The sequence below is a fragment of the Camelus dromedarius genome, chromosome 17 (assembly GCF_036321535.1).
Source record: "Camelus dromedarius isolate mCamDro1 chromosome 17, mCamDro1.pat, whole genome shotgun sequence".
Lineage (NCBI taxonomy): Eukaryota > Metazoa > Chordata > Mammalia > Artiodactyla > Camelidae > Camelus > Camelus dromedarius.
The window spans coordinates 39,205,250-39,226,399 of record NC_087452.1 but is presented as its reverse complement, the minus strand read 5'-3'; the positions used below and the strand labels follow the sequence as shown (position 1 = coordinate 39,226,399).

Below are 21,150 nucleotides of genomic sequence, written 5' to 3'. Positions count from 1 at the left end.
CCAAGTACTAATTAAGAAAGACATCGTATTAATTATTAATAAATAGCTCCAGTGTCTGTCTCTCCATACGCTATTCTTAATGCTGTGTAACTATTAAGTGAAAACAGTTGTTCTACTTGTTAAAAACGAGACAAAATAAGAATGTACATTTCTACTTGCTCGTGTGTGCAAAAGCAACTCTGTAAATGTAAGTCAGCAAGTAGTTGTAATGGTTATTTATTCAGGAAACCGCACAGACGGGGGACAAAAGCGTGAAAGAGACTCCTCCCTGCGTACCTTTCTACACTTCCACGTTGCCTAGGCTCAACGTGTCACCTCTTCAAAGTGTGAAAACTATCTGAGAATAAGTTCAGCCAAGGCTAAATGTACAAAAGCTCTGAGTGAAATAACTTTAATAAAAATATTTTTAACATGAATGTATGGAAACACCATTTGTTATGTGTTAAAGGACAAAATACCATTAACATTCTAATAATGTCCTAATAGATGCACAGATTCAGTACAAACCAGACATGCACTGGGAGACTCAAAGACATAAAGATACCAGTACTTCCCAAATTGAGCTGCATCATCAATGCAGGGGCTTTTTTGGTGGTGGTATTTTGCTTTGTTTTTGTTTTTTGGTTTTTGTTTTTGTTTTTTCAGCATGATACTTTTATAAAGCTCAAAAAAAAAAAAAAAAGAGGAAAAGGAAACAATAAACTAATTATGTTGAAACATGGTGAAACTTTTTATAAGCAATGGAATGATAAACACAAAATTTAAGTGGTTTCATCTGAGAAGTGATGTGATGGAGATGACCTATCGGTAGCTCTAAGTTCTTGGTAACCTCTGGTTCTTGAACTGAGTAGTGTGTACCTGAGTGTTCATACAGTATAACATAGTGGTTTACAACTTAACATGCATTTTACGCACCATCTTTTGCTTGTAATAATTACTATGCTATGTTAATATGTAAAGGGAAAAAATCTGAATATTCATGATAATGTCATATTTGAAAGTAAAATATATGATTCACTCAATGTTTTCTCACAAATTTTTTGGATTTGGTTCTTATAAAAAACCTGGAGGCTTGCGGTTAGATATTAACTTTACCAAGCTTGCTGAGGAAGAATTCATGAGGTCATGAGGTCAGAGAGGCCAAGTAGCTCATTCAGGGTCATCAGTTTGCTAAGTAATCAAGGTTAGGGTCTCTAATTTTAGGCTTAAGACTCTGAATCTTGTAATGCAGTTTTTAAAAGATGATTAGCAGATCTAGACAAGCTGATTCTAAATGTACTCCAACATGCAAAAGACCAGGAATAGTCAAGATATTTATGAAAAGAAATGAGGAGAGACTTTTTGTACTGGCTATCAATACTGATTATGGAGCTAAATGATTTCAAAGATTTTAAAGATTAATGTTTTATAACAATTATGTTAGCTACCTTAAAATCATGATCATCTAGAAAATCAATTTAATTTAGATACTAAAACTATTTGGGTTATATAACATTTAAGCAAGTTCTAGAACCAAAACTTAAATACAAGGAGAATTTTCTGAATAACTTATAATTTATTGGTACTTACAACTCTCAAAGCAACACATGAAATGAATAACTCATAATTTATCTTTATCTACTCAATATATTCCCCCAAAACTGCATTAATGAAGTTTTCCTTTGTTGAATTCAATAGCACTTCCATATTATAACTTTAGCTGTCAGTCAAATTCTGCAGTCTCATGGCCATGTTAAGAGTTATATTTGCATACAGTGTTTCAAATGATAATGGAGCTTTTATACTGGGAGAACCAATGGCATCCTCTTGCCTGAAGGAGTCAAAGCAACCTAGGGAGTACTTCTGGGGACTCTGGTCTGTTGGGTTTAAAATACAGCCTGAGAATCTCCTACTTGTTTCAAGGTAAAGAGGCAGTAGGAGAGGGAGTACACAGACAGGGACAGAGAGAAAAAGAGAAAGAGAGCCTCTCTCCTCCATAGGTAAAATTTCTCCTAAGTTCTTTAGGTATGCTCGAAGGGGCAAAGTCAAAAAACTTTTACAGGATATTAACACTTGTCAGCCAGCATATGTCAGAACACACCAAAGAGCAAGCGTTAACCAGACTGTCTCACCTGGGTGGCTACAAGGTAGATCAGCTCCCCTAGGGTCGGTAAAAGGCACTGTTTTAATTTGCTGTTCCTGAAGTTCTCCCTAATTAATTCAGTTAAGAGAGTAATTGCCTGAAAAGAGAAAAAAAAAAGTGTATTATTTCATGTATAGCTCTCAGTTCTTTAACCTGAATGTAAAAGGGAAATATGTAAGCCTCTACAAACTTCACCTTCCATTTTTAAGAACTAGTTTCCAAATTATATTCAATATTTGGGCTTTATTCCTGAAGGAAAAAAACAGTAACTCTCCCAGATGAAGATACAAATATATCCAGTGAAATAAACATACTTATATATAGCACTTGTCAGTTACCAACCACTGTCACTGTATCTCCAATCTTCTGTGAGGCAACTGTTGCTCTACCTTTAAAGGCAGAACACTGAGGCTGAGAGTAACAGTAACTTGCCCCACACCATCTAGTCCACTTGGAAGCCAGCATCTGAACACAGATATTGCCATATCAGATCCCTAGGACACCCCAGTGCACCTCAGTTTGAAAAAAAGTCTTACACTGCATTACTTTTAAATGATTCTTTCAAAAATGTGAGAGTGGCAATATTATACCAAAGTTTTGATATAAACCACTTTGAAACTCTGCAGCATATTTTATTTGATCTTGTTAATTTCCTAGGAGTCACGCTGAGAAAAATCACACACATTCATTGCCAGAATTCATACACCAAGACACAGGTTAATCGAATCACACAGTGACCATGAAATGGGTTAAATGGTTTCAGATTGATACACACAAAATGGCTCCATCCTGAGAAAAAATGTATAATATATAAAGTAACGTGGAAGCACTGCTCTGAAACAGTGTGACTCAAAGTGTGGTGCAAAACAAGACTATTTCTTACTGTCGACAAGATACAAGTTTTTATTTGGTGGGGAGGGCAGTTAATTAGGTTCATTTATTTACTTATTTTTTAACAGAGGTACTGGGGATTAAACCCAGACCCCCATGCATGCTAAGCACGCACTCTGACCTCTGAGCTATGCCTTCCCTAGTACCTTTGTTTTTGAACTTGTATCAAAACATTATGTTGTACACCTAAAACTAATACTATGTTATTATGTCCATCATACCCCTTTTTAAAAATTAATTTAAAAGTTTAAAAACAAAATAAGCACTGAAAAACTTTCAGAGCAATCTGACAATGCTATAACATGCCAGCACGTCATCACTGGTCTCCTGCTGTAAACAAGAGTGTGCACAACCTGGAGCTGCATGTCGGGGGGCCACGCAGTAGTCGCGTGCAGCAGAAACACTTGCTGATGTGGTGTTTCTTTAAATAGCTTTACTGAGTTATAACTGACCTACAATAAGCCACATAAATTTAAAGGGTACAATTAGACACCTTTGACATAATGCACACATCTGTGAAATAACTACCACCATCAAGATGTTTCCTCTGGCTCCCTTAGTGATCCCTCCAACCCACTGCTTTTCCCTCTTCCCACGGACTTACTTTCCATCATTGGTTTGCATTTTCTAGAGTTTATATAAGTGGGATCATATACTATGTGTTCTCATCTGTCTGGCCCCTTTCACTTAGAATAATGCATTTGAGATTCATCCATGCTGCTGTATTTATATACAGTTCAACCTTTTTAATTGCTGAGTAGTATTCCTCTGTGTGGGTACACCGTATTAGGTACCTGCTGTTATATTTATATACAGTTAATCCTTTTTATTGCTGAGTGGTATTCCCCTGTATGGGTACACCACATTAGGTAACTCCCCTTGCCTTATCTTACAGTGAATCCTATACGAAGTGATTGGGAAGGGAAAGGGACTTCGTGTCCATCACATTAGCCCTTGCAAGTCACTTCTACATACAGTCTTCCTTTTCTTCAATCTTTACTGATCATCCACTAGTATCACATTGAACCTTCTGAAGTTAACAATGTCCAGCCATTTTCTTGCCTACAAAAACAGCAATTTGTCACCAGCACACCTACCATAAAAGGATAAAGGAAGTATTCTAAAGAGAACGGAACTGATAAAAGTAGTAACCTTGGAGTATCAGGCAGGAAGCAAGAACATGATAGGCAAAAATACAGTTAAAGACAAAGGCCTTCCTTCTCCTATTAAGCTTTCTAAATTATGTTTGATGGTTGAAGCAATTACTATAAAAATGCTCAGTTTAGTTCTAAATGTATTTAGAGTGTATATTTAAGACAACTGTATAAAAACGAGGGAGGTTAAATGGTTCAAAAGGGAGGCAAGTTTTCCATACTTGAACTAATAAAATGATGACATCAGCAGACCGTGGTAAGTTACATATAATTGTATTATATATAAATAAAAACAACTTTTTAAAAAGAAATCAAAGAAGATCTGAATAAATGAAGGGATGTACTTTTTACATGTGTATTTTGTTTTCTGTGTATTATGATGTTTTGACATCTTAATCTTTCTGGCTGGGGAGAGCACAACCTTCCTGGGGCCAGCCAATTCTCAGAGACAGGAAAGGCCCAGAGAGTATGTCTTTAATATGCATGCTAGCCAGCCCAGAGCCGTACTCCTCTACCTGGCCCTTGCACCCTGGAGGCAATGTTCTTCTGCCTTCATCATTCCAGGACCAGGCACCAGGCAACCAAGAGACTATCCCTATAACCCAAAACCTGCTGCAGTTATTCAGACTAGCCAACCCTGAACTGTTAATCCTGCCCTGCCTTTCCCATGGAAACCCCAATCAAGGCCATGCCCTAAGCACTCACCATTGCTCAAGTCTCCTGCCTCCTGACCACCTTGGTGTTTTATCACATGGCCCTGTGTGCCACGCCTGTCTCTAGGACCTATACGTATAATAAACTTATTTTTTCTCCTCTGTCTCCTTTTGTGGCTGCTCCTAACTGGTCATCTCATAAATGAATACAAAAAAGAGACATACTATGCTCATAGACAGTAAGACTCATAGTAAACATGTCAATTTCCCCCCAAACTGACAGCCTGGTTTATTGCAATTCCTATCAAAATTCTAGCAAAAATTTTTTGTAGGTATCAACAAGGTTATTCTAAAATGTCCATTGAAAAGCAGAAGTTTTAGGATGGCCTAAACAATTCTGAAAATGAAGAATGCAGTGGTTGAAATCATTCTACCTGGTTTCAAGACTTTTTATACAGCTACTATATTCAAGACTGTGTGGCACTGTCAGAGAGACACTCAGGTCAGTGGAACAGAAGAGAACCCAGATCTAGCTCCACACAACTACGGCCCATAGATTTTTTTGACAAAGATGCAAAGGCAATACATTGGAGGAAAGTCAATCTTTTCAACAACTGTTGCTGGAGCAACTGGCCCTCCGCAGGAAAAAGAAAAAGTCAACCTAGGTCTAACAATTTATACAAAAGATGAACTCAAAATGGACCATGAACTTAAATGCAAACCATGAAACTAGAAAAAGAAAAAATAGGATAAAGTTTTCAAGATCTAGAAAAAGAGTAGATTTGACACAAAAAGCGCAGAGGCATTGAACCAAAGAGGATATACAGCTGTTAAATAAGCACGTAAAAAGATGTTCATCATCATCAGCAACTAGGGAAATGCAAATTAAAATCACAATGCGGTATCACTACACACCTATCAGAATGGCAAAAATAAAATAGAGTGACAACACCAACTGCAGCTGAGGATGGAGAGAAACTGGATCACTCACACTGTTGCTGGTAGGGATGTAAACTGGTACAGGCACTCTGACAGAGTTTGGTAGTTTCTCAAAAGCAAATAAACAAACAAAAAACCAATCACTAAATGTGTAGCTACCATAGGACCCAGCACCTGCACCATGAGCATTTATCCCAGAGAAATGAAGTCTTCCATCCAAACACCTGTACCTCAATGTTTACCGCAGCTTTATTCATAAGTGTCAAAACTGAAAATGACCCAGGTGTCTTTCAACAGACCAATGGGTAAATAAACTGGTACAACCATACTGTGGAATACTACTATGCGATAAAGAGGAACAAACTGGTGACACAGGCAACAACCTGGATGAACAGTCAGAGAATCGTGTTAAATGAAAAAAGCCAACTCCAAAAGGCTATACACCATACAATTGCATTCATACATTCTCAAAGTGACAGAAGTACAGAAATGGAGAACAGATTAGCAGTTGCCAGGGGTTTGGAGGGAGGGGCAGGTGATAGAGGAAAGTGGATGTGGATGTTAAGGGTAATAAGGCGGATCCTTGTGGTGGTGATGAAACTGGTCTGTTCATTAACTGTCTCGCTGTGAGCATGTGGGTCGTAACCTTACACCACAGTTCTCAAAGATGTCACCATTGGGGGAAACTGAATGAAGAATATCCAGTGTCTCTCTGTACTATTTATTACAACTGCATGTGAATCTCCAATTACCTCAAAATAAAAGGCTTAATTTTTTTTCCAAGTCAACCTCACACTTAGTTCAAAACCCAGATCCAATGTTCTGCTTCACTGAATTAGCAGCAGGGACTTATGGCCTTTCTCCATGTTACCTTCCACTAGCATTTTCTATCAGTAAGTATCACAGGAAATTAAAAACATGTTAATGCTGGAGACCTCAAACAAGAAAAAACTGTCTGAACTGCCTCCAGTGTAACAGGAATTGCTCTGGAGCTCAGTGTTTTGTAAACAGACAAACATCACAGACACAATGTAGTAATGCCACGGCAACCTGACATCTCACTAGCAAAGCTGAATGTTGGATACCTTAAACAATACACAACAGATGTTTCCCTGCAATGTCATTTGTAGAGATTTTCCACTTGTTACCAAAAAATTTAAAGAAATATGAATATTCAAAAGGAAAACCTTGAGACTAATAAACAAATATACCACATACATGACAAATACCAAGGAGAAAAGTTTCTGTTGACCTCGGTGTGACATTCAGATATGCCAATCCTAAACAGAATAAAAACAGTAAAATAGATTGTTTAGTTCTTCAAACTCAGAACTCCAAGTAATAGACTGGGATTTCAAAATTGTAGAATAGATAAACAAGATTATACTGTATAGCACAGGGAAATATATACAAGATCTTATGGTAACTCACAGAGAAAAAAATGTGACAATGAATATGTATATGTTCATGTATAACTGAAAAATTGTGCTCTACACTGGAATTTGACACAACATTGTAAAATGATTATAAATCAATAAAAAATGTTAAAAAAAAAAAAAACTCCAAGTAATATGTGAGTACTGTTCTTAGGCACGTCTTCCTATTGTTTATAAAAATTTGCCTGGCCTTCTAACACTGAAACTAAAAGAGATAAAAATAGGATAGATATTCAAGTATTATGCTACTGTTGTGTGCATTGTTGAGAAAACCTAAGTAAAGGAAAATGAAGGGGTTGGGGGGTCTTATTTTCAGTATCATTAAGCTTTGAGACATATTTATACCACTACTGGTTCCATAACCCTAATTGAAACTATTTTTCTGCAACCACAGCAACAGTTGGTTGCTGGATTACAACAAATAATAATTTAAGATTGTAATACTATTTCTGAAACGACTTTGAAATCAAAATCCATTCTATAACAACTCTGACAAGGTGAAGCCAGGCCTCTTTTGGCTTTAGCTGAAGTCATCAGGTTGACATTAAAAGGTTCAATCTCACACACCCTGGGACTGAGTCTCTTAGGCAGAAAGATGATGAATTAAGAAATTCTGAGGTTATAAAACTAATATCCTGAACTTCCAGTAATATAGCTTGCTTGCTCTTGACTCTCAAACTATAGCTTTTAAATGCCCATGTTAATGGGTATACAATTAACAGCTATAAATAGAAACTGAGTTAAACTCCAGATTCAATGTTTTATTAAGCCAAAGGGACATTTTTTAAAGCCTATTTAACTACTCCCAGTGGGAGATACTGCAACAGTCATCACAACGTCACTTTCTAAATTACATACTGTTCAGTATTCTTCCCTAACTGCTGAAATAACAGGCATTCCACAATCTCAAATGAACAGAGAATTCCAATTGATACCACTTTGCCTCATCTTTCTTAGAGCACCACTTTCAATGTCCCAAACATAGCGAGGGCACATAAAACCAGAGCCTCATAATCCTGTCTTCAATTTTATTTGTATGAAATCTTAGAATCCTTTGGGTATTGTATTTCTGATCAAGCTTTAGCAAATAAGATTATGTTTGTAGACTTGAAACTTCAAGCCCTCATTTCCACAAGTATTGGTTAAAAATGAGAGAGAGAGACAGAGAGAGAGAGAGAATACACTCTGGACAGGTTAGAGAAGGCCGAAGATGCAGGAGCAGAAAGATGGTAAACCTGCTTGAAGAGACAAAAACTCTGTTCTGTATTTAGTAACGGAAAATGTTATTGCAACATTGCAACACTCTGTAAGAAGCTCTCCTTGGTGATGACTGGATATCAACATTTTAACATTAGCGTCTGTAGATATAACTTCAATCTCTCATTCCCCACATGCTGATTGGGTAACTGCATTCACATTGGCATCTAACTCCTCAAAGTAAATAATCAGGGAGAAGGAGGAAGGGCTGCTATCTTGTCACTTCCCTGTTGAGGCCTAAATATAAACAAACAACCTATAACTGTTGGATTTTTTTCTCTTAAAGATAATGAATTGTCAGGAAAAGCAAATGAAATGCTTAGGTAGATTTCTCAGTCTGTGAGTCATGTGAAAAATTTGGAAGCACTGGGTACACAAACTTTATGAAGTCCCTGGATTTTTTTTTTTAAATTCGATGTCAACAAATATCAACTGCACAACAATCTGTCATGTTTTGGCCACCAGTCATCCAGTCCCTCTTCCTAACACCACTCAACTTCCTTCTGAGGAAACGCCTTTCCCGTGCTGTGCTGAGTCTGTGGGATGACAAAGCCGGCACTGTGTGGAAAGCCCTCCAAATATGGAACCCGCGAGGGTCCCTGGCTCCCTTCAGAAGCATCCTTCCTCCAAGAGTCTGGTTCAATCAAGGGTAGGCCACAACCTGAACAGCCAGCAAGGCTCTTGCTCAGAAATCTCCATCTTGAGTGGAATGACAAGACCTAGAGTAATGAAACAGGTGAGGTTTGCTCATTCTTTCTAGCAATGGCCCCAATCAAGACTCCAAGAGGGCCCTGCTCCAAAGGCCTTCTGGAGCTGTCAGTCCTGACTATTCCAAACCTTCTCTCCGAGTCTTTGGCCTTGCTTATTTCCTCCTAAATAAATATCCTTTATGCTTAAGCTAAGACAGAGTCAACCTGCCAAAGCGGTAAAGAGACCTTGTGCTGTCCAGTTCCCCTCCTTTCCTGGACACACACAATGATTCCCCAGCTCCCCTGGAGTTGGGTGGGGCCATGTGACCAGTTATGACCAATCGGCTCAAAGTAGAAATGATGTGTGTACACCTATGTGCAATTTTCCATACTCCAGTCCCTTGCCCCAGGAAACTTAAAAGCAGCATGCTGGATGGAGATGCCACACCAGATGGAAGCAGCTGGAATGCTGAGGTCAGCCTGTGCTTAGAGCCACCTAGGCCTACAGCAAGAGTTTTAAGCCTCTGAGATGCTGATGGTCTCCATTACCACAATGCTGCCTAGTCATATCCTGACTGAGACAGAACCCTCACCATCCAAATTCAAAGAGACCACTCTAGTAATACACAGTAATGATGAAGTTTTCGTACTTTAAAATAATCACTAACAAGTCACTGAACTACTGCACCCATAGCTTAGGGTAGAAGACAACATTTGCATGGCAGCTGAGATCTGCCATCCACATTTCTATCACAGAACTGACAACAGGGTTGCAATGCACCAACCACCAAAAAAGCTGTGAATGAAAAGTATACTGATAAATTCTGCGTTGCAGGTTAAGAAATTGGATGTCAAATTGCAACAAATCTGTAAAGAATCTGTAGTTTGAAACCAGATTCATCATTAAAATTCTTTTGTCCATTTCTGGCAGATGGCAACCGAGATATCCCAAACATTCCTCCCAGTGAAAATAACTTTTACAATGCTAGATAAAATATTTTTAAGATTCTTTATAAAAATGCATAGCTGAACTGGCAAGAAATTAAGGGACTCTCAAAGAGCAAAAACTGAAAAATGGGAAAACAGAGAGAAAACAGGAAAATAAAGAAATAGGTAAGCACTCCAGACTCTTGAACCCTGGAGGCCTGCACTGAATCTTTGTGACCTTGAAACGACCTTCTGAAATAGAACAAGAGACAAACTCTAGGGCATGCCTGTGGTGTAGTATCACACAGGAGACCATTCGCATTAAGCTGCGACCCCAAGGATGTACGAATAAGATGTGAATCAGCCTGCAAGAGAGGCCAGTCAGGAATCTTGAGACCCTAGTAGTGAATGAAGCAGTGTGGAAAAAAATCTTCCCTGAGAATCAAATCAGGTCTCAAAAGCAGGTCTGGAATACACACACACACACACGAATCACTATGCTGTACACCAAAAAGTAACAACATTGTAAATCGATCATAATTCATTTTTTTTAAAAAGGGCAGGTCTGCCGCTCCCATTCACATTGCCTCTTACCTGGGAGACCAGAGATTCAGACATCTGGGAGGTTGCTAGCCCGACCAGTTGAAACACGGCCTTAATGAAGGCCTGTAACTTGTGAAGTCAAAATGCTAGGATTTCGCCAGCATACTGTAGAGCAGTGGTTCTCAAGTTTTAGGATGCATCAGAATTACTGAAGAATCTGTAAAAACACAGAATGCTGGGCCCCATCCTCCGAGTTTCTCACTCAGTAGGCCTGGGGCAGGGCCAAAGAATCTACAACTAGAACAAGTCGCCAAGCAAAGCTGAGGCCTAAAACTGCACTTCGAGCATCACTACTGTGGGGCCCCACTGTCTGCACACTGCAGTCACCTGCAAAGCTTTAAGGACTCCAGCTATCTGCATCCACTCCACCAAAGATTCTGGCTTAATTGGTCTGGACACCAGAATTGTCAAAGCCCCCAGGGAATTTTCATGTGCCACCCCAAAGTTGAGAACCACTGCCACAGAGGACAGAGTCTGAAAGTTCAGGGAACGGGACATGTTGGAACTCTTCTACAAAGTGTAACCTGCACAGCCACCCCCTAAACCACCCCTCCTGGGAGGGCCTGGGGAACATGCCTTGCTGAGGGAGACACCAGCACTCAGAGCAGCTCTGCATCCTTTAGAGGTCAGAGATGACAGTGGGAAATACTGACGATGCAACTGGGTTCTCACAGTGGGAATACTGGGATTTAGGGAGAGTGAAGACAAACTGCACCACTTGACTGCACAAGTGCGACGGTGAGTCACAGGGGAATCTGACGATCAGAGTACTCTAACCCGTTAGAATCTGAGCAAGTGGTAAACTGACTATCAAATCAGCCTAAGTTGATTTCTGACATACAGTAAGGCAATTTCTAGGGCTATTAGGCAGGGACCCAACCGAAGTCCCCATAGCAAGGACTCACAGCCTCTTATCCAGATCCCACATCCAAGCTGGTTCACAGACTTAGGGCTCCCTGACTAAGTTGGAGGTCCCTTTGAAAGAGACCCTGACAAACTGGCCACAGGTAAATGCTGTGAATATTCCCCAAAACTATCCTTCCCCAGAGGGTCCTCAGTCATTTACCATATGACTGAGCACTGGGGAGAGGGAAATACTCGGACTCTTTGAAGTTATTAAATACTGGCTCTGAACTTGGGTTGATCTCTGGACACCTAAGATGCCCTATACTCCAGTCATCAGATTGGGAGCTTATTAAGGTCCGGTGCTACATGGAGTCTTGGCCAAATCCATCCCTCATCTGTCCAGCGGGCCCATGCACCAGCCATCCCTGGTTATTTTCCTAGCCCTAAAACACACAATGAGCAAAGATACACTTAGTAACTGGCCCAATTTCCACAATGGATCTCTATTTAGAGTAGAGAGGGCCAAAGTGAAGCAAGGAGAACTCTGACACCTACCCTGCCTGCCCATTCAATGATGGTGAACCAAAGCAACCCCTGTCTATGGACAGCAGTCATCAGGGATCGGTGCCACTAGAGACCTGAAAGATGCAGAGGCAGTGATTTCTACCACATCTCCATTTAATTTGCCTGTTAGACCAGTACAGAAGCCACACGGGTCATGGAGAAGGACTGCAGGTTTTACAAATTTAATCAGGCAATGATGCCTATTGTAGGTGCAGTTTGAGAAGTGGCATCTTTAGTGAAGCAGGCTACCACCACCCCTAGCACCCGGGATGCTTTCTTTTCTCTTATCAGTACATAAAATGAGAAGCAGTTTCTACTTGAATAGTCCCTGTATCAGGTCTCCCACTCTGTCAGAATACAGCCCAGAGGGTCCTGATCATCTCAATACTCTGCAGGACATCATGCTGCTCTATTACACTGATGACACTATGCTAACTGCACCTGGTGAGCACCACCCTAATTTGCATGCCAGAGCATAGGAGATCAATTTGCGACCAACAAGCTCATGGTCTATTAACATTGGTGAAGTTCCTAAGAGTCTGGCAGTCTTGAAGTACCTCCTCACATTCCTTCTAAAGGGAAATAGAATTTGCTACACCTTGCACTACCCAACAAGATGGGAAGGGGTTCCATGATTAGTGAGCCTGTCTGCATTTTAGAGGCTCCAACCCATTCAGTAATCATTGGTAAAGCTGCCAGTTTTGAGAGGGGCCCAAGAAAGAGTTCTGCAGCAGGTCCAAGCTGAAGTGCAAGAGCCTGCAGACATAGTGCTGCCGGAAATGATCGTGGCAGACTAGGATGCTACACACAGCCTGCGGCAAGCCCCGAGCAGCAGAATCACAGCACAGACCCCTGGGATTTTGGGATAAGGTCTTGTCCTACCCTCTGCCAACAACCGGTCTCCATTTGAAAAGCATTTGGCTTATTGCTGGGCCCTGGTTGAGGACCAAATGACCTGCCTCTGGAATACTATGGGACCAGATACGCCCATCACAAAGTGGACATTACCATGAAACTGGTTATGCACAATAGCATTGTATTTTCAAACTGAAATGGTACATATGAGTCAAAGCCAAGCAGATGCACTCACTCACATTCTGGATGCAGGTGGCTCCGATTCCCACTGCTCAGCTGCCTCTTCCTCCCTCAACCCATTCCCATGACTGCTTAGGGAGCTCTGTATTTCTTCCCTCCCAGGAGGAAGAGTAGAGACAGACCTGGTGCACACATGGATCTGCAAGGTATGATGGCACCAGCAGAAAGTGGAAGACCACTTCATTGCAACCCCACTCAAAGGTGGCCCAGAAAGACAAAGGGAAGAGAACACCCCCTGAGTGGGCAGAGCTTTGGGCATGACATGTCCATTTACCATAAACAGAGGGCTGGACTAACGGCTGTGTCTACACTAACTCAGAAGCAGCAGCAAATAGGCTTGCCGGTGGCGGGGGGGAGGGGGGGGTCCAAAACTTGGAAAGAAATGTACTAAAAAAAAAAAAATTAAGTCTGGGGGAGAGAGGTATAAATGGATGCTTGGGATGGGAACAGACCATAAAGACATTCATAACCCACCCACATAAATGCCCACAACCGTCAGCTGGAAGAGCAGACTCTCCCGGGGATGCGGGTCAGCATCTTTCACCAGTCACGCTGGCGCTGGCTCCACAAGTCCACATACAGAGCACGGACCCAAGGATGGAGGCTACACATGGATTCGACAACATGGACTTCCTCTCACCAAGGCTGACTCGACTCCTGCCACTGCTGCATGCCCAACCTGCCACCAGCAGAGGCCGACACTGAGCCATGATGCGGCTCCATTCTTTGGAGGGCCTGGCCAGCCAGCAGCAAACTGATGACACTGGAACCCTCTGCTCATGGAGGGGACAGCACTGTGTCCTCACAGGGATAGCTGTCTGTTCCAGGCATGCAGTAGCCATCCCTGCCCCTGCGCTGTGCAAACCCCACCATCCATGGTCTGGCCTCTTTCAATCATCCTCCCAAACTCCAGGGTTCCAGAAACCACACCCATTCCACCCCACCCCCCCTTATTCTTTTGCGGCTGAGAAGTGAGAACAATCCTACTACTACTAGCCCTGGATGACAGCACCATTCCTCCAAGTCAGTGACCCCTTTGTAAATAAACCATCACTGAATTATCCTGATTTGAGCGTGCCATCAGTTAGGGACGGTGACATATATTCCCTTTGAAAGCTTCACTTTCCAGCGTTTCCCTTACCGCCTTGTGAAGCCAGTTCATGTTGAAAATGACATGCCCACCCCAACAGCTAGGTTCGTCCTTTCCTCCTTGGAAAACAACACTGGAATGCCAATGTCACACACTCAGGCTGACCAATGAGTAAGCTCTCAAGTTTCATGTTGAGTAACAGCCTTTTAAGTCTTCACAAAGTATTAGTTTTATAGTTTTGAACTAGTTTTATTCAAATTAGAAAGAGAGAGAGAGAGAGAGAGAGCTCTTGTAATCACCAGGGACACTGGATTCACATGTCACCTCCAGAGCAGAGAATCAGCCTCTGAACTCCCTGTCCTGACTACTCCATCAAGCAACGGTGTGCACCGACGGCAACCGTGTGGAAGCCGCGAGGTGCTACATAGACCCTGGCACTCTACAGAGCTCTCGGGCTAGAATCTACAAGGATGCGGAGAACAGTAATGTTGTCCCAACAAGGGTCTTTTACCAGCGTAGGGTTCCATGCCAGGACTCTGAGCAGCTGTACTGGAAATAGATATGCATACCCTCTTCCCACACTTCTCTAATCCCCCTGGTGACCACGAACTAAACCTGACAAAGATGGAGAAAGAGGCTGTTTGAGATGGAGGAAACCAAACCAGACACTGTTTGTGGCAGGCCCCCTCTTCTGTACCTAACGTAAGCATCTCCCGGGGTGTTGATAATATATCTATTACTTTTAAAAGACATTTTTATTTGGGAATAGTAGAATACAAGTATGCTCACTACTTAAATATTTTCTTAAGAAGCCAAGTTACCACTGTCCTTTATTAAAACTGCATCTTTTAGACGCTGTAATAATTTAAAAGCCATGGCCCAAAGAACGTAGCTCCAATACTGTAGTTTTGAGTTCACTATATATAACCAGTACTGCTTACTTGTTACTATATTCTTAATAGTCATGTTTTCAACATCCCTCAAATAGTAGAAATATAAGGGAAGCTCATTTTTAAATTGCATTTTTCTGCTTCAGGGATCAGCTCTGATTAGTTGTGTTTTCTGCAATTCTTTCCATCACCAATTCTTTTTCCATGTTTCATCTAATAGAAAATTAAATGTGATGCTTTGCTAGGTTCCCAAGGATTACTAAATTACATCACATTCAAATATATAAGCCTCACAACTGCTGCTCTAAAAATGTTGTAACAAAGGGATGTTCATAGCCCAGGTAAAATGAGCATAAAAATTAGAGTAGAAAACACAGAGGCTAAAAAAATTATTCTACAAGATGTCAGGTAAGAAATTAAAGGAATTCTATCATTATAAGAAATTAGGAAGCATGTCTTTAAACATTCTTTGATGTGAGATGTTCAATTTGTATGCAAAGGTGGTTCAAATATGGCAACTCCCCGCATGACGCACACTTCAGCATCATGGCTTCATGTAACAAATCCACCACGTTTCACTTCACTCTACACCAAGGCATGAATATCATTCAAGTCTTGCTTTATCATTTGCAACAAATTTGCCTCTCAAGCTGTCCAAAAAGTTAACAGAACAAAGTCTGTTTAGCAGGGAGGCACAAGGGCAAATTCACTGAAAATTAACAATGTGGAGGACTGCAAATGCTTTCAGTTCCAGGTGTGAAGGATGGCATTGCACGGCCCCTCAACACAAAAACCATGGAAGAGACTACACTGAGGTAGCAGTGGGGTACACGACACTCTGCAGTCCCTTTTAATAACCATGACAAAGGGAAAAATATAAACCCAACAAGGTTGAGGTGGTTTTTTTCAAGAAAGCACCTATAAATTGCCAACAAGAAAATCCTGCTCAAATGCAGGTTTTTCTAAAGAAAAAGTGTTCACACAAATATGGTTAACTGAATTATGAAAAGGTTTTCCCACTGGCAACATTTTGGCTAGTGCTCTGCCTTGGGCTATAACCCAAACACTCGTGAACACAACACTGTTGTTAACTAAGTTCTATTAATGGCTAAATCCAAATAGCACTTTATCCAAAATAGAGAAAGATTATTTTCTCTGAGATTTTGGTGGAAAAATTTATGTCTCTCTGCTTCCTATTGCCCTGCCAAGCAGAAGACATCATCTTGAACCTAACTCCAAGTGTATTTTGAGACGAGGTGAGGCTGGTGTCTTCGCCACTCCCGGTAACACTCTCAAACCCTGTGTCCTGCCAAATGATCTGTGACTTTGAGTCTTACATCATATCATACACGATCTCCTCCTGAGTACCCTTGGCTACTGACCCCCTGCTCACGCTTCCTGTCCACTGAGGACACTGGCTCCCCGCCTTCCCACCTGTACTCCCGTCCTCACTTTCATCCAAGTGGACGTCCATATAAAAGTCACACTGGAACCCTGACCACACAGCAGTTCCTTGACCTGTTCCTCCGCCCCAACGCAGCCACTCACCCACAGTCACACCCAGAACCCCGACAGCATCCCTGACACGCCTCACATTCAAATACTCTCCAACTTCCACTCATGTGTTTTTTTCAAACTGCCTTATTCAAAGCCCTTCAGCAATAATTTTTTAAATATCCAAGCCAATGAGCCAACCACCTTCAGTGTCTTTCTTTACTTGCTTTCCTACATAGACTGGGTTCTAAAACCATAAGGCCTAATGCAAACGGTTTGGAAGTGACCACTCTCTCCACTCAGGAGGCTCAACCTCTCCCTTGACTGAAACCCAACTGTTTTCTAAAGAACATCACACAACTAGGGGGACTGGTTTGTTTCACCTTAAATTTTTTATCACAGCTTGGTTTCCATGGAGTCCCGTTCTCTGGGATGACAGCTCCACATCTTCCCTACCTCAAATCCCCTGGGTGCTCAGTCCTCTCTTTCTTATGGTGACCTGATGTACTCTGTTGTCAGAGGTCACTGGATACAAGATCCCTCATTCTCCCACCACCAAATCCTACTCCCTCTCCATCTACATTTATTAATCCTTCCAGTTACAGTGAATTAACTGTTTCTTCTCTGATTTAAGGTCATCATCTTGTTACCATTCATGCTATGCTGCCTGTCATATACCTCCTCATAAAGCTAAGTAAACTTGATGTTGAGTAAATATAAATATATATGAATGTATATACTCTTACATACATATATGTATATGTGTGTGTGTATACACACACACACACAAATATGTGAGGGAGGCAGTTGAATTCACCAGTGAAGTCACATAAGCCCAGGGCTATTTTGGAGGGAAGATTTTTAAGAATGTATTAACAGACACAGGGTTCTTTAAGTTTTTCTCTATCTACTTCTATCAGTTTCAAAAAACTATTATTCCAGCAAATTGTCCATTTAAGTTGTCAAGTAAACTGGCATAACATCATTCAGATTATCTCCTCAGAACCTTTTAACAGATGTTGGATTTACTCCCTGCTGTGTCTCTTTTAGTCCTGACATTGGTTATTTGTATTTTCTCTTTACTTTCTTTTGATCAATTTGGCTAAAGGTTCAATAATTCTAAGTTATCCACATATGAACTACTGGATTCACTGGTTTTTATATATCTTTTCCAGTTCATTGATTTCACCTCTTTTTTCTGTTATTTCCTTTATTTTTCTTGCACTGGGTTAAATCTGCCCTCTTTTTTCTAGCTTCTTAAATTGGAACTTAAAATGTTCTTGGTTCTCAAAATATAGTCCCTGAACCAGCAGCATCAAAAAAAAAAAAAATCACCTGGGACCTTATTAGAAATCCTAATTATTGTGCCCCACTCCAGACCTACTAAATGAAAAACTTTGGAGATGAGGTCCAACAATCTGCATTTTAACAAACTTTCCAGGTGAGTCTGATACGCGTTAGAGTTGTAAGAACTACCGTTCTACTATGAGCATTTAAAGCTGGGCATTATTTCCCTTTTCCCACTTTAACAGCATCACAAAATTCTTGACGTGTTGTCATCCAGTTTAAAATTTATCAAAATCCTCTTGCAAGTTCTTTGTTGACACATGAGCTACGTAAAAGTATTTTTGCCTAGTATCTAAACCATTGGGGGATTTTCTAGATTTCCTCCTAGTAATTTCTAATTTAATTCCATTGTGGTCAGAGAACATACGCCAAATGATTTTATTGTGTCACAGCTGACAATATGGTCTTAGCGAACACTCAGTGTGCATTTTAAATGAATGTGCTGGAATTAACGTTCCGTAAGTGTCATTTAGGTCAATTTCATTCTAATCATTCAAATCGCCTGGGTTCTCACTTTTTGTCTGTTTGTTTAAAAAATATCCAAGAATGATAGATTTGTCTACTTCTTTTAGTTCTGTCCGTCTTCACTTCATGTAGTTTAAAGTGCTCTTAGTTGGTGCATACAAATTAAGGATTCTTATTGCTTCCTAATAAATTGAAATTTGTGTTATGAAATACCCATCTTTTTCTCTAGTGTTACTCCCTTAATATCTGCTTTGTGACTAACAGGGCCATGCAAGCTTTCTTGTTATTAGTATTTTCACAGTGTATCTTCCTCCGTGTCTTATATAAACTGTGTGAAGCTAGTTTTCTCTTTTTAATCCAGTATGGCAATCTGCACCTTTGACAGAAGTATCCAGGCCACTAAAATTAAATGCCATTATTAATGTGGTGTGGTTTAAGTCTATCATCTTGCTATTCACTTTGTTTGTCCCATTTGATCTTTCTCCCTTTAATCCTCCTTTCCTGACTTATTTTGGATTAAGTGAATATTAATTTAGAATTCCATTTCATCTCTTCTACTGACCAAATTAGCTATAGTTCTTTATTACTGGATATTCTTTAGATTATAATAGCATCTGTAAGTTATGTTTCATCTTAAGTCAACATTACTGTATTTCTCCATTACATACAGTGCATAATATGTACATTCAATATAACATACACAAAATACTGACTGAGACAGAAGAAATGTTTGATGGGATAATTGTTGAAAGTTTTCCAAAACTGATGATAGACATCAGCTCACATTTCCAAGAATCTCGCTGGAATCGACCAAGATACACATAAAGAGGACTACCTCTAGGCATAACATAGTCAAACCGCAGAAAATCAAAACTAACAAAAAACCTTAAAGCAATTGAAGAAATACTATACATTACATACCAGGGACAGTTACATGAATGAACACTGACTTCTCATCAGAAACCACTGATGCCTTAAGACAGTGGGACAACCTTCTCAAAGTGTTGAGAGGAAAAAATTGCTATTCCAGGATTCTATATCTAATGAAAATACTTCCAAAAATAAAGGAGAGAAGAAACAGAGAAAAATGGGCCAATTATTTTCCAAACAAAATTTAACAAGAAATGTTAAAAGTACATTTTTCAGGTCAAAGGAAAAGGAGCCTAGATACAAACCTGGGTTTACAAGAATAAAGAATATTATACTGGTAAATACATAGAAAAATATGAAACACCTTTTCTTAATTATAGACTCACAGAGAGTCTAAGAAATCTCTGTCTAACCCAGAGTCAAAACCAGTTTCTTCTCTGAATAGAGTGGATAATATATACTAAAGACTCTGGATAATCTTACTTTCCTCTACAGAGTGCTGAGTTTTGCCCTCGCAGGCAGTCACCTCAATCGTGTGAAGGTGTGGGTTTTCCTTTAACCCTAGGTGTTGCCCTTAGTCCTAGGACATGTGTCTTAGCCCTAAAGTTCAGCTCTTCTGGATTTCTGTGGATAGCCCCAAGGTGCTTACCAAGCCCCTCTCAACTTGGTGGGACTTGACCTCCAAACTCTATTTCCCCAGAACTGGGCAACTGCTGAAATTTCGGCTCAACTCTTTAACCTTGCAGCTACTGCCTTCTGCTGGGTTCCACGGAGTATCACTCAGCGCACACACAGCCTCCCAGTTAGCCAAGGACTTCAGAAAAATTTAATTTTTTTCAATAATTATTCAATCAAAATTTTTTCTGTCCATTCTATTTTATTTATCTATTATGTTGTACATACACATTGTATGTGTTTTTGCACTGTATGTGAAATGGTGCAATGTTGATTTAAGTTGAATTTGTACATTTTGTGGCTCTGCTCTTGTAAGGTTTTCCTCCATTTTCCACCCCCTCGAGCAACGCCAAATTCCAACCTCAGCAACTTGGTCCAGAAGATTGTTAGGTTCCACCTGAATTCTCTTCCCCTGTGTGAACTCAGGCACCTACAGGAGGGTAAGCCAGTTACAAGTACAGCTCACAGAGCCAGCTTCCTTTCTTTCAAGTATTGTGTCCCCTCCAGCTTCTATCCACTCCTGTTTTTATTGTCTGTCCAGATTCATTATTGTTATTGGCAGAAGCTTCTCAACCATTACCAGAAACAGAACTCCAACCCAAGTCTGATTTTTATGTTAATTTCTCAGTTGGGAAGTATAAATTCATACTCCAAATGTTAATGAAACTCAAACTGTGGTTATAAATTTATACGGCAGACTTTGTTCACCTTCCTAGAGCTGAAGATAAAAATCAACACACTTCCTTGTTATCTCCCATCAAATTCCCCTTTTACTAAAAGGGAATCTTCATTTCAACTAACTGCCTCTGAGGAAACTAAGGCCTCATCTATTCTTAAATTCTACCAATCTCAAAACTAACAGTGATAACCACCACTCTACCTGGCCTCAGACAGACTTCAGTTCCTAGTTTCTGACTTTTGAGAATTCTCTTTTTTGTTACATTTTATGCTGCATTTCTAGATTTTTATTTTGCTGTGGGAGGATCTTCAGGTGATCTAAGTAGCTATAAACTGTTATAATTTAAGTTTACCTATTTTACTGTAGGTTCTAGGGATTAAACCCAGGACCCTGTGCATGCTAAGCACATGCTATACCCTCCCTCCATCATAATTTAAAACACATATTTGATAATTAGAAAAAAA

The 21,150-nt window shown here is 40.3% G+C and overlaps 1 protein-coding gene across 3 annotated transcripts in view; it reads right to left on the bottom strand.

Annotated features, from left to right (window-relative positions):
* ULK4 (unc-51 like kinase 4) overlaps positions 1-21,150 on the bottom strand; it is a 449,508-nt gene that overhangs the window by 382,991 nt on the left and 45,367 nt on the right. For all 3 annotated transcript variants that reach the window (XM_064496686.1, XM_031470033.2, XM_064496685.1), the window contains exon 18: positions 2,112-2,219. In XM_064496686.1, coding sequence (XP_064352756.1) covers positions 2,112-2,219 — 108 coding nt within the window. The remainder of the gene's footprint in view (positions 1-2,111; positions 2,220-21,150) is intronic.